Genomic DNA, 14,279 nt, shown 5'->3' on the forward strand with positions numbered 1-14,279 from the left:
CAGAGTTTTTCATACATGTTTTATTGTTATGCTTGAATTAAAAAAGACACCTAAAGGAATAAGAAGATATAGTACATAATTATATAGAAAGAAAAAAAACATTTTCATTTTATAGCAGCACAAGAATGCTTTTCTGTCCAAGTCAAAATATTTACATACAAACTGCATGCTTGATTAAATAATACAATGCATTCGTCGCTTATACCATCGATAATTTCATAAACTTCATATTTTTGCAGGCTGTGCTTATTTACTGATAAAGTCAGTCGTCTTCAATTTTTCATTTTCCATCTTACACGTCGTTGTGTTCTTTTCCAGAACTGCATAACTTCAATATATCGAAAGTGCATGCTCCCGCATAATTAAACGTTTCTTTTTCATCCTTCGGTTTTGAAACCAAATTTTAACTTGTTGGTCGCTTAAATATAGCCTATCTGAGAGTTCCTTTCTTTTCTGCCTGTTAATGAATTCATTCATGAGGAACTCATTCTCAAGTTCAGCAATCTGATGTTTAGAATAAGGTTTTCTCTTCTTTCTTGACCTTACTTGGGTCGGACACCATGGCAAGCCTAAAGAAAAATAAAATTAAATCCACGATTATATACATTTTCTTTATAGGTTATCTGCAAAACAACATAGATAGATAGATAGATAGATAGATAGATAGATAGATAGATAGATAGATAGATAGATAGATAGATAGATAGATAGATAGATAGATAGATATTGCACTTTCATACAAATATGACATCTTTAAAGGTAAAGGTTAACTTAGAGATTAAGCGTTCATTTTTAAAAAAATCACTATATTCACCAAATATGCACACACACCCAAACTCACTACGTAATACAGTTTCATAGAACATTGCAGTTTATAAACACACGAACATTCTTGCCGAACACTGTAAGCTGTCCTACCCTCTGACAAGGATGCCCTGCTGCAAGGCGGACTGGATCGTGACTGCATTGTCATATTCAAGCTCATTGATTGCTTGCCAGCTTCGGCTGTGCTTTGGTTAGCGGTTTGTACCTCGGGATGAGATGATGTAGCATGCAGACAGTTATCCATATTACAGAAATCATACTTTGCGGAAGAAGCGCTGGTAGGAGATGCATTGTCTTGGTGACTTGAAAACGACGTCTCTCTTCCCGATGATTTAAGGCTGCCTGTTTCCTGGAAGTAGTACTTACTGGGTTCGTCCAGTTGCCCTTTGTCGGTGTTATTATTGGTGAGTGGCACTGAGCTCACCAACAGTCCTTGTGAGTAAGCCGCCACTGATCTACTAGTAGAGGATGTGCACGAACTAGCGGAACTCCATGGAAGAGGATACACATCTCTGCGTGTACAAGGCATCTGTGGAATTCCCGAAAGATGGGCCCCATTTCCACGAATGCCAGGGAAATAGAAAGAATCAGATGGCTGGAAATTCAACAGCGAGCCCACATAACTAGGACTAAGGATGTTTCGCTCACACATTTCCGAGGAACAGCTGAGCAGCTTCTTGTTGCCCTTTTAGCGTTTACTCAGGAGTTGGAAGATTGCAGCTGGTGATTGGCTAAGGGTCTTACACGTGATATGCAAAGCTTTAGAAAATTACTCCACCTATGCTTACGCTTTACGTTTACAGTTTTCTTAACACTCAAGAACCAAAATGTTTGAAAATAAAATGAACACTGCCTATCTATCTATCTATCTATCTATCTATCTATCTATCTATCTATCTATCTATCTATCTATCTATCTATCTATCTATCTATCTATCTATCTATCTATCTATGTATACTGGTTCTTTAATGTCAGTTTATGATTACTGGGTTGTGTGGTTCCTCTTGGAACCTTTTCTTGAAATATCACCATTTAATTCTGTGAACGGTATTTGCATATGAAGATGGTTCTTATACTTTAAAAAGCGTCATTATATATATTTATATATATATATATATATACATATATACACTGTATACTGTATATATATACTGTATATATATATTGTATACTGTATATATATATATATATATATATATATATATATATATATATATATATATATATATATAAGTCTTTAATATTTGATAGGCTGCCTAGCAGGACACTAACAGATTAAGAAATCCTGGACTTAGTCTGTAGTAGTGAATGCAGCAAGAATCCTTGTACCTGGTACTATCTCTTCGTGCTTATTTACTGTTCTATTACGGATCTAAATAAATAAAGGTCCTTTCTGGAATCTTCATGTGGATGAGTCTTTTGGGAAATAATAATGGTTCCTCTATGCCATTGCTCTGGAGAGCCATTCTAGCATCTTTATTTTTAAGAATCTATCTATCTATCTATCTATCTATCTATCTATCTATCTATCTATCTATCTATCTATCTATCTATCTATCTATCTATCTATCTATCTATCTAAAAAATGGTAGCGAATTAAATTTTATTGTTTTTTTTTTCTGATACAAATCATAGACATTAAACGTATCTAAAAATACAGTATTTAAATATTCAAGTGCTTCTCTGCTGTATACAAAAGTTTAATTTTGAAACGAACAACGTTCCTTACAAATTGTCTCAAGTAACTATGTGTTTTATTTAAATTTTAGATCATCCAACATTGTTAACAACGCACAGAAATAATAATAAACAAATCCCCAAAACAGATTTTTTTTTTATATCGAATGTTTTGTTGAAGAAATAAAATGATCGGCAGACAAGACAAGACTGGAGTATGGGATTTCATTGTGGGAATATGTTTGTGTGACGGTTGTATACATGGCTGGTGTATATATTTCGCGTGATATTTCAAATATTTCCTCACATTTATCCTAACTTCCAAAACATATTGATTGTAAATATGAGTCGTTATATTCACGTTCTTGAAACATACCACATACTCTTAAAAATAAAGGTGACAAAGCTGTTCTTCATAGCGATGGCACAGGTATCCATTTTGGGTTCCTAAAAGAACCATCCGCATGATGTTTCCAGAAGGAACCCTGGTTTACTGAGATTCGTAACAGGTTCCATAAATGACTATGAGAAAATGATAAAAAAATTTGTGATTTTAAACTGTTGCTACACACAGATCCAGTTTAGGTTTACTTTATTATCTTGCCTACTAGACATTAAAGATTTCTGTTTTGCCCGAATATTAGGAACCTTTTTTTATAAAAATCAAAGATCCAATTCTATATTCGAAAAACACTTCACAGACTGAAATGGTTTGTCATTTGGCAAGAATTACTAGCCATTTGTAAAGCAATTGCTCTACGTGGGTCCATACAACATAGTTAAGTGCCATTTTAGAATCAGTATTTTCAAGAGTGAAATGCATTGAACTGAGAGTCACTATGGCGTTTCCAAATATATAATACAAAGAGCAAAAATTCTTGCATGTTCAAAATAGACTCTTTGTATTAATACACACACATGCATACTAATATGCATAAATACATACATACATACATACATATATACATACATACATACATGTAATTGCGCTCTAAAAGATCGTAGTTTATTTTTAAGTGAAGACAACACCCACATATTTTCCATTATTTTACAAAAGGTTTTTCTTTTTTCAGCATTTCTTTATCTTGACAAGCGACCATTCATCATTTAAAATGAACGTTTATCATTTATCAATAATTCAGGATATAAAAATAAAGCCTCCAAAGTGGTTCTTCACAGCGATGCCATTTTTGGTCCCCAAAAGAGCCATCCAGATGAAGGTTTCAGAAAGAACCTTCCCTATCAGGTTCCACAAACAGCCACGAATAGACGACAGCAAATGCTTAGAATACCATCGGGCTCCTAATTTAAAAGGACTCTTTCTTCATTCAGTAGCACAGCATGCGTTCAGGTTTTCTTGATCTGATATAAGCAGCAAGTAACGATTTCTGTTTTGTCCACACACTAGGAACCTTTTCACAACCCAAAATAACTAATGTTATATTTAAAGAACCCTTCGCAGAATTATTATTTTTTTCTTTGTCAAGCAACAGTTCTATGAGGAACCACATTTCCCAGTAAAATACAATTAAAGGAGCGCGATTTCAAAGAGCTTAATTCAGTATTCAGCAATTTAAAAATCAAAATGATATTTATTTTTAAATTACTGAAAACCCGATCACTTGAACACACACCTGGCATGCTCTTTAACATTGCTTTCTAATTTTTTGCAATGTGAATGAAAAACAAATCAATCAAATAAAATAAATAAATAAATAAATAAAAGCAGAATGTTGGCAAAAGTACATATAGAAATAATTAGATTATCACAATACTGATTTATGTACTTATTTCCCTTTTTGTTTCAGAAAATGCTACGTTCCTAAGCATGTAGTCAACCATGTTTTATAACTTATTAGAAAATATAAATGTTCTTTTATTGGATTTAAGCGTGTTTATTTTAAACGCACGAACGCAGAAATGTATATTAAAGACAGATGGCGTGCCAGTCTCATCACGCGATATATAAACTTTTATATTTGAAATCCACTAATGCCATGTAGCGCATCAAAGAACCAAAAACCTCCACGGAAAGCAACCACGTAAAGACTTAAAGAGCAGCGGAGGTTTTCATTTTTATAGCTTACGTTGTACGTTCCGAGCAGTGTCAAGCTGTAGGAGCTGTTGACGCTGGTCTTCACCTTTCCGTTTTGAAGTGATTGCCATTTCTCTTTTTTGATGGACCCCAAAAGCGGGTGTAAAGCAGAAAGTCTTCCCACCACACAGAGCGCAGGGCTACTGATTCAATGCCACACAGACGGATAAGAATGAACTTGTTAAGGGATGTTTAAAGACGCCCATTAATGGTTAATTCGGACGTTAAGATCTTCTTTGTCTTTGTTTTTCCATCAGACTATATAACGAAAAATGTGTAAATGTTATCTGCCCGCTGACAAAATAAAAAGGACTTTTAACGTTTCGGCGTTGCAGACCAACCTTCTGTATTTTAAGAAACGACATGTCATTTGTTTTCGGATGCACGCCGAGTTACTCTCTTTAAAATAACAGAACGATAACACAGGAATAGCATTTTTGGTTCAGGAAAGAACCATCTACATGAAGGATCCAGAAAGAACCTTTATTTACTGTATTTAGATCCATAACAAGTTTCAAAAACGCAGTTCGCGTTTCATTCTTCTGTTACTACCCTGGTATGCGGCCTTAAAGATTTCTACTTTGTCTACATACTGTATTAGGAATCTTCCCAAGTCCCAATGAACAAAATCCATCTACGAAGACACCCTGCCCTGAATGAGTGGGTTCTTTAGGAGGCAATGGATCTACGAGGAACCACCGTGACCGAACCAGCAGTCTCTCCGTGTGAAAATGGAACCAACTGAAACCCTTTAGTGTAGGGATTCATTTTTGTTAGTGCTGAGGAAAGATAGCCTTTGTTTAGCGCCACTAATAAATGAACTGAACTGTTAAAATTGATCTGCAACACTAAAAGACCAGCTTGGTCGAATGGAACAAACACGAAATGTACACGGAAATTAACAAATGTTCCCTAAATTTGAAAATGAACAAATGAAATATATTAACGATGTATTGTTAGTGGTCTAGTATGTTAGTATGCGTTAGACAGACACAGAGATAGATAGATAGATAGATAGATAGATAGATAGATAGATAGATAGATAGATAGATAGATAGATAGATAGATAGATAGATAGATAGATAGATGAGGCACTATATAGATAGATAGATAGATAGATAGATAGATAGATAGATAGATAGATAGATAGATAGATAGATAGATAGATAGATAGATAGATCAGAAAGGCACTAGATAGATAGATAGATAGATAGATAGATAGATAGATAGATAGATAGATAGATAGATAGATAGATAGATAGATAGATAGATAGATAGATCAGAAAGGCACTAGATAGATAGATAGATAGATAGATAGATAGATAGATAGATAGATAGATAGATAGATAGATAGATAGATAGATGTGAATTGCAGTACATTGTATAAGCATAATATAGTTTGTGCATTAGATAGACAGAAATGTATTTACATAAAGCACAGACAATTGAAATGCACTGTAATAGATACATGGTACAATATATGGACAATACAGACCGACCGACAGACAGACAGAAACTACCCAGAATGAAATGAAATGAAATGGTGATTTCATGCAAAGGTTCTACGATGAGCTATACAACCTAGTAATAGTGCCATGAAAGAACCATTATTTTTAAGAGTGTAGATAGATAGATAGATAGATAGATAGATAGATAGATAGATAGATAGATAGATAGATAGATAGATAGATAGATAGATAGATAGATAGATAGCACTTTATTTTTCCAAAGAGGGCAAATTGGCTTTTTTAGCCAACAAATACATAAACGTTATATTATGACAAACATAAACCTCCCTCTTAAATACACACCAGAATAACTAAAATAAAACAAAACGTCTGACTTAAGGCCTGCTTTTTCCTATATTTTTTCTGTTACTCCTGAATGCAATCGTTTTATAATACAAGTTCAAACATTTCATTAATGACCTAGCAACGAATTTCCGAATACGGCAATTCCTGACACTGTATTAATACAGGTTGCTATGTTATTCAGAATAGTTTTTAGGGTGATAAATTGCAGAAAGTATCCTGATTTGCGTTAGCTTTGCTTATAACGAAAACTTTCAGTTTAAATTCAGCATCAAAGAACAATTTCAACGGCATTGAAAAAGTAGGTTTACGCTATTAAATAGTAAAGGTTTTCCCCTGTGTGCTTGTTAAATGATTTATGTTCTTTACGTTATCATTTTCTGAGAGTACACATTAAAAGTTTACGTACGAAATAAGAAAATAGAATACAGTTATACGTTTGGTTTTAATAATAGAGTATGCGCCTCAGTGCAAATTGAACGTGAATAGTCCTCATTCATCTGTTAGCATATCGTAAACAGGCACATTACATATTATTCCACTGAGAAAATGTTACACTTTAACAATAATTTATGTTTTGTGTGTTTGCAAGAAAGGCTAATTGATAATTAAACTTAGTTTGTTTTTTAAAAAAAATCTGATTCACGCTCAAAGTCGCTTCAGAAGGAGATGCTTTTCCCAACTGTTACCAGAAGATGGCGAAATAATCACGTTAGATGTAGCACCAGTTAAACGTCAAGGTCGAACCTATCATTTTCCTTTCAAGGTCAACAGCAAAGAGACCGAAGTATACAGTTAACAAGCACAACACAGAGAAGAAAAAAGGTTAATTTTAAACAAACACAGCAAAATTAAAAACTATCGCGACGAATGACATCGTACGTTTATTTACAACATAATTGAATTGCTTTTACCTTTAACAGGAAATTGAGACAAACTTTTCAAGTTCTGTGAGTTTTTTTTTAATATAATATACGTCTTTATCATTACTAATAAAACAGAATATTAACTGATTCATTTTAAAATATGTTAACTGGATTGGGGGTAACAATTAAAAAAAAATCATGGATGTATTTGAATGTTACTGTACATTTAATTTATTCTGCTTAAATTTGGGAATTTTCTAAAAAATGCAACGATATCTATGTATTTTGAAGCAGCAAAAAGTCCCCAAAAGTTTTAACCATGAATTCTTCTAAAAACAAACTGGGCTGAAACATTTTATAATTTAGTAACGGGATTAGACTGTTTAGTCTCGTGTGGAACCTTAAAAGACGACACGGGTCTCCTTTACCAAAGTAATACTATACTTTACAGGGAGCTGACCTATTCAATAGCTGATACGTAGTTTGGAATGAAAACTTATTCCAGTCCCTTTTTGAAAGAGCGAATATTGCGAGGGGCAGCTAATTTTGTTCTTTAAACGTCCTATGTGTTTCCAATAAGGACATAATCACAATCTTAGGCGTTTAGCCCTGAGAACCCCTGTGTCCGTGTGTGGAGGATGAATCCCACACATTTTCCAGTACTGAACTGCGTCATATCTATCTATAAAGTTTAAAAAGCAACCATTTTCTTAGGGTTTAATGAAAAGTTTCACGTACCCTTTTTGAGTGGCTCACAATTTCGGTTCTAAGTCATAAAAGATTTAAGAATGTCATATATTCTTTTGGCTCACAGATAGAAAGACTGAAATGATAAAAAAGAGAATCGAGACATTATGGAAAGCATGTACGGAAACAGATTAATAAAGAGCGACATGTTCCAAAATACTTATTGAAAAAGCCACTTTGTAGCTACGTAGTATAACATTCTCAAACTCAATGAACACAGTTCAGCTGTGCTAAAAAAATCTAACATTCATTTGTCTTTATTCAAAAACAGAACAAACGTGCTTCCGTGTATCAGAATAAAAGGTGAAGAAACGGATACTGAAGATAGATAGATAGATAGATAGATAGATAGATAGATAGATAGATAGATAGATAGATAGATAGATAGAGGTGGAGTGGTGGCTCTGAGACTAGGGATTTGCACTGGCAATCGGAAGGTTGCCAGTTTGAATCCCATAAATGCCAATAGGGATTCTGCTCTGTTGGGCCCTTGAGCAAGGCTCTTAATCTACAATTGCTGAGCTTTGAATAGTGAGAAAAACACTATATAAATGCAAAGAATTATTATTGATAGATAGATATCTAGATAGATAGATAGATTTGGGTCTATCTATAGTACATTTCTACTTGTCTTGCCAGATATACAGTATATTGATAGAATGCACTCCATCTTGAGAAAGCAACAAGTGTGTGTCTCATACAAGATCAACTTATATGAATTGTATTACATTGGCAAGGCATATTAGACAAATAGACACAGAGAATTAAAAACACCTTATTACACAAACAACATAATATATACACTTGTTATAATGTTAGAAGAGGTGGGACAAGAACAGGCCATTCAGTCGCAAAAACTGGCCCATAATTGAAAAAGATAGATAGATAGATAGATAGATAGATAGATAGATAGATAGATAGATAGATAGATAGATAGATAGATAGATAGATAGATAGATAGATAGATAGAAGTAAATTAGTTAAACTAAGCTGAATTGTATTACATTAGAGAAGCATATCAGACAGATATTTTGATTTAAAATTCTATGAACAATGCCCAGAAAATTGCAAAGCACTCTTAGAACATTAGAACATTTCAACATTTGTAATCAAACATGCTCATCCATGCTATGCAGATCATGATTTGTAGCTTTTAAAAGTTCTGCTCTGACACACACGCTCGCATATATATATATATATATATATATATTTATTAAACTATTTCAACCATATATATATATATATATATATATATATATATATATATATATATATATAGGGGGAGTCAAAATTATGTTAACATTTGAATGGCGGAAACAATTTATTCACAAAACATACTTCATATGTGCAAGATAATTTACAGGAATGTCTCAGCCTGTTTGCTATCAAGTTCAAAGCACAAAAACCAATGAGCACCATTTATGGCACAGACACACATTTCACAGGGAATAGATGATACCACAGCCCATAATCTCTCCTTTAGGTCATTGATATCATGAATTTTCCTGCTATACATGCACTCCTTCACCATACCTCATAACCAGAAATCACAGGGTATGAAATCAGGGGAGTGTGGAGGCCATGGCAGTGGTCCACCACAACCTGTCCATCAACCTGGAAAGCTGTGGTAGAGATAAAAATAATCCATTAGTGTTAAAATAATTTTGACTCACCCTGTATGTGTGTGTGTATATATATATATATATATATATATATATATATATATATAGAAATACACAAATGTGAATTATATTATTTATTATATTTGGTAGGCATTTTATATGTGCATTCATTAGACAGCTTTACATAATCCATAAACAATTAAAATGCACTTTATTAGATAAATAATACTAAATGTAGATAGATAGATAGATAGATAGATAGATAGATAGATAGATAGATAGATAGATAGATAGATAGATAGATAGATAGATCACATTATATAAAATGAATGAAAACTAACAAACACCTACAGAAACAGAGAGAAAGAAAGAAATATTGAATAACTACAGACGGAAAAGTTTGTTCTTTTTAGTTTTTTTATGTAAGATTATCAAGAAAACACTTTTATTACTTTTCTTATACGTTGATTACATGAGAAGGTATTTCACATACATATTTATAGCCAGTATTCTGTACACTTCTCGCCCCACGCTCCCTCTTCTATTTTTTTATAAATATTATTCCCACTCACACATACAGTATATATGGTGGTACTTGTACTGCAGCACGCATCCTGCTATACCAAACTCGTACTTCTAGTATTAATAAAGCTTAATTGTTCGCTTACGAATTGACACGTTAAACAGAAACAAAACCTACAAATTGACTTAGCATTCTCAAAGTTAAATGTAAACGTCTGTTAAAACATACATCACGTATACGCGGCGAAAAGAAATAAATGTCTTTTTAGCAACACTCTCTAGCTTGCCATTTAGCAATGCTTTTAGAAGACCTAAAACCTAAGCGGTTGGAGTTTTTACAAATTCTTTCAGGAAATAAAGTTTCTACTTTTTGCCAAGACCTTCTTGTCTTTCACTCTTCTGTTCTGAAACCAGATCGTGACCTGCCTCTCGGTCAATGTGGTGGACGCAGATATCTTTCGCCTTTTGTCCTTGGTAATGAATTTGTTAATAGTGTACTCTCTTTCAAGTTCTTTCAGCTGAAGCTTCGTATAAGGCACTCGTTTCTTTCTCCCAGGTCGATAAGCAGTGGCATCTTGTTGATTTAGGACAATCTCGCCTATAGAAAGACATTAAAAAAAGGTGAATGCCTGTTTCTGAAGGCTCACGCAAACTGTTAGGCTCAATGCCGCCTGTAGAAAGACATTACAAAATCTGAGTACATTAAAAAAAAGTAGTTGAATATATTAATTTGAATTCATGAATGGCGCGCATAAACTATTTGCATTTTTTTCACATTAAGGAAATAACAAAAAGTGGTACAAATAGTTCTCCATAAAATGTTTGATATTTCACATACAGTATGCTATTAACAATGCATATTTAATATGTGATTAAAGTTACAGTGTTTCTATTAAAAACGTAAAATAATACAGTTGATAAAGAGGGAAAAACTTATTACAAATTGAACGTGTAGATAACGCAGTGTCAGCGGAGACGTCTGAAAGTTTACGGCCATCGCTAATTACAGCTTCTATAAATGTAAAACAAACTATGTGATTTGGAACATAAATTATGCTACTGTATTATGCTTTAAAATGTACACGCATGAATTTACAAAAATGTACGTTAAAAGTGATAAGTTTGAATAAAGTATTCATGCTCAGGCTGACGGCGCTTAACCAAAGGAGAGTTTATATGGAGGTGTCATGGGGTTTAGTACCTGGGTGTGATGGCTTCCAGATTTGTGACATATGTGTTTGCTCCTTGCCAGTCCAGTTCCACCCGTGAGGTAAAGTCCAAGGTTTATATCCCTCCATTTGTACAACACCTTCATTTTTTCGTTCGCTGGGACCCGTTCTTGCTTGCATCATTGATACGTCAATGTAACCAGGAATTCTCGAGTAAGAACTACCGTACCCTTGATAAAAAGTGTATTCCCGTGACCTTGACTGTGTTTCACTGCAGTGTACATTTGTGTTACTAAAACCAGAAATATCCACGTAATTCTCCACTGAATATCCATGAGCAGAAGTCCTCATTGTGTTATGCTGAATTCCGACACCGTGCGCTATTTTACAACTACAGCAAGTATTTCCAATGTGACAGCCATAGCCCACGTTAGCTGACGCAACAGAGCCCGACAAAGGTTGGCATTGCTTTATGGGCTCGGAGGAAAGATAATTCGGCCTGTCAACAGTAGGGTAAGCGGCAGAACCCGAAACGAGTCGACTCGGATGTGTCCCAAAAGTAGATGGTATTGAAGTCTTGCACTGATAGGACGGAACGCCTTCCTCAACCTCATCCATGTTGCCTGCGATCTGTTGAAAGGCAATTTACTTGCTTGGTTTCTTTCTTATTGTTTCGTAATAACAGTCAATGGAACTCCTCTGCAAAGTACAATAAAAAATCCGTCCAACGTCCTAACAGCTTTGAGGTACGTTAATAAATCCAACTGCAGTTAAAGTCAAATAAGCATTTTTTTAAACAAATTACAGTACTTTTTTCAGCGGTCGTGTGGTTGGTTAAAATATCCACGTGATATGTAAATCATTTAAGTGACAGTAGTGACTTCATGATTGTTTTAGTGATCTCTGGTCATTACAAGCGTTTGAAACGAATACCTTAAACATTTACCATTACGTCATTATTTAGAAAGTTTCATAAAATGTATAGGGAAATAAAATAAAAAATACATATTAAACGACAGGAGAATAGCAATGATAAGTTGCTGAGACAGAATTTCTTTCTTTCTTTCTTTCTTTCTTTCTTTCTTTCTTTCTTTCTTTCTTTCTTTCTTTCTTTCTTTCTTTCTTTCTTTCTTCCAGGGGCACTGATATCTATAAATTCATTAATTAACAAACTGAGGCTTTTTTAAAAAATATGATGGAACTTAAAATACATTTATATGTCGGAGATGTAGAATAGTTTAAAAGAAGAAGGATTTATTGATTAGCCCACAGCGAACCTAAATTACACGCCGGTATTATTTAAAAAAAAAAAACTTGCGGAGAAAATTTCTTGTGCTTTATGTCTTCCATTTGTAAACAGAATTGGTTCCTCTACCGCAATATTATGTCTCGAATATTCGCTTTAATTCCCTAAATGGTGAGGAAGCAATGATTTCAAGTGCAAGGTTTGGTTTGAAGACCGCAAAACGGGCCTTAATGGCTTCTTTCAAATGTGCACGTGTAACAATGGCAAAGAATACAGTTGATATTAAAATGTAGGCCTGAACGTGCCACGTAATTATTGAAAAGTCGTGTAAACAATGCACAGTAACTGTTTTCCCTTTTAATGTGAAATAAGCCATGTTTACTCCAGATTTAAAAGTCTCGCCAGGTAAACGGGTGTTCTCATTTACAGAAAAGCCCGTTTACTTTTAAACTCATCAGGAGATCAGCGACTACAGTACATGACTACAACGACTAGATTTTATATTATTTTATTTTATTTTGTAAGAACTAAGTTTTTAACAAAAAAAAAAGTTAAAAGTTAGTGTTCATTTTTAAGATCGGCATTTTATTAACAATCATTCAGAATGAAAGAAATAAACCGCACTACATACAAACATGCATAGATAGATAGATAAATGTTTCTAAATAGATAGATTACACAATTTAAATATCGAACGTGAATTGCTCAGTGGAGCTTCAAAACGGCTGGCGGAGGGTTGCTTTACGTATGTTGTGCATTATTTAATGCGTTATTGAAACGCAAGCTCGTATATACACTATGAAAAAAAACGTATGTAATAGGTTTCAAAAATAACCATGATTAGATTGTAACATATATACTTGCGAAATAAAACTGGGTTCCTGAATTAAAAAAAAACACTGTTTATGAGTACACTGACAGAGTATCGAGTCGAAATTTCTAGGTTGCCTGGTATATATTAATGATTTCTGTTGTGACCACATATCAGGAACCGTTTCACAGTCCCAAATGCCACTTTCACCGAGTGAAACGGTTCTTTGTCAAGCAATGCTTCTAATTAGACAGTCTAGTGAAGTTCCATTCTACGGCAAGAGGTGCACCATGCTAATTGAGCATCAGTTTGGAAAATAACTTTGGAGGAGTGAAGATAATTCAATGCAAAATAAAAAGAAGAAAGAAAGAAAGAAAGAAAGAAAGAAAGAAAGAAAGAAAGAAAGAAAGAAAGAAAGAAAGAAAAACTTTTTCATAAACACATTATTTTCATTACAAATGCAAATAAATAAAACATTTAACAGGCCACTCTTTCTGTACTTTTTTTAACGTACCACCAAGAAGTGTGTTAGGGTTCAGTGTGGTAGTGTGGTTTAGCCACTATATTATTTATTATCCACACAGTAGGTGTACAGTAATTAATATAATCAAACAACTCCATAATGTCTAATACCACCAAAATAAAAAAAAGTATTGATTCTATTATATTTACATTTACATTTATTCACGTAGCAGACTCTTTTACCCAAAGCGAATTACAAAAGAGGTCAACATATACGAGTAAACATCACTGATGGTTTAATAAATTAATGCCAGTATTTATGGCCAACTTTCTGTCCAAGAAAGAAAGAAAGAAAGACCTCCTACCCACAACGCAGCATAATTAAAACAATGAACACTAATACTTTTCACTATATGCAAGAAAAA

At 33.7% G+C, this 14,279-nt stretch overlaps 2 protein-coding genes across 3 annotated transcripts; both read right to left on the bottom strand.

Annotated features, from left to right (window-relative positions):
- hoxd12a (homeobox D12a) lies at positions 1-1,588 on the bottom strand. Of its 2 annotated transcripts, none has more exons than XM_051930698.1 (2): positions 919-1,588; positions 1-569 (listed from the first exon to the last, which is right to left on the bottom strand). In XM_051930698.1, the coding sequence occupies exons 1-2, from the start codon at positions 1,475-1,477 to the stop codon at positions 331-333; spliced, it is 798 nt and encodes a 265-aa protein (XP_051786658.1). In that variant the 5' UTR covers positions 1,478-1,588; the 3' UTR covers positions 1-330. The 2 variants fall into 2 exon arrangements, with proteins under 2 accessions (XP_051786658.1, XP_051786659.1); XM_051930699.1 differs by having other exon boundaries at positions 379-569; positions 1,086-1,588.
- Positions 1,589-10,232: 8,644 nt separating this feature from the next.
- Positions 10,233-12,091, bottom strand: hoxd13a (homeobox D13a). Its single transcript, XM_051930697.1, has 2 exons — positions 11,368-12,091; positions 10,233-10,764 (listed from the first exon to the last, which is right to left on the bottom strand). The coding sequence occupies exons 1-2, from the start codon at positions 11,951-11,953 to the stop codon at positions 10,514-10,516; spliced, it is 837 nt and encodes a 278-aa protein (XP_051786657.1). The 5' UTR covers positions 11,954-12,091; the 3' UTR covers positions 10,233-10,513.
- Between the last annotated feature and the right edge of the window lie 2,188 nt (positions 12,092-14,279).

This window comes from Erpetoichthys calabaricus, chromosome 8, assembly GCF_900747795.2.
Source record: "Erpetoichthys calabaricus chromosome 8, fErpCal1.3, whole genome shotgun sequence".
NCBI lineage: Eukaryota > Metazoa > Chordata > Cladistia > Polypteriformes > Polypteridae > Erpetoichthys > Erpetoichthys calabaricus.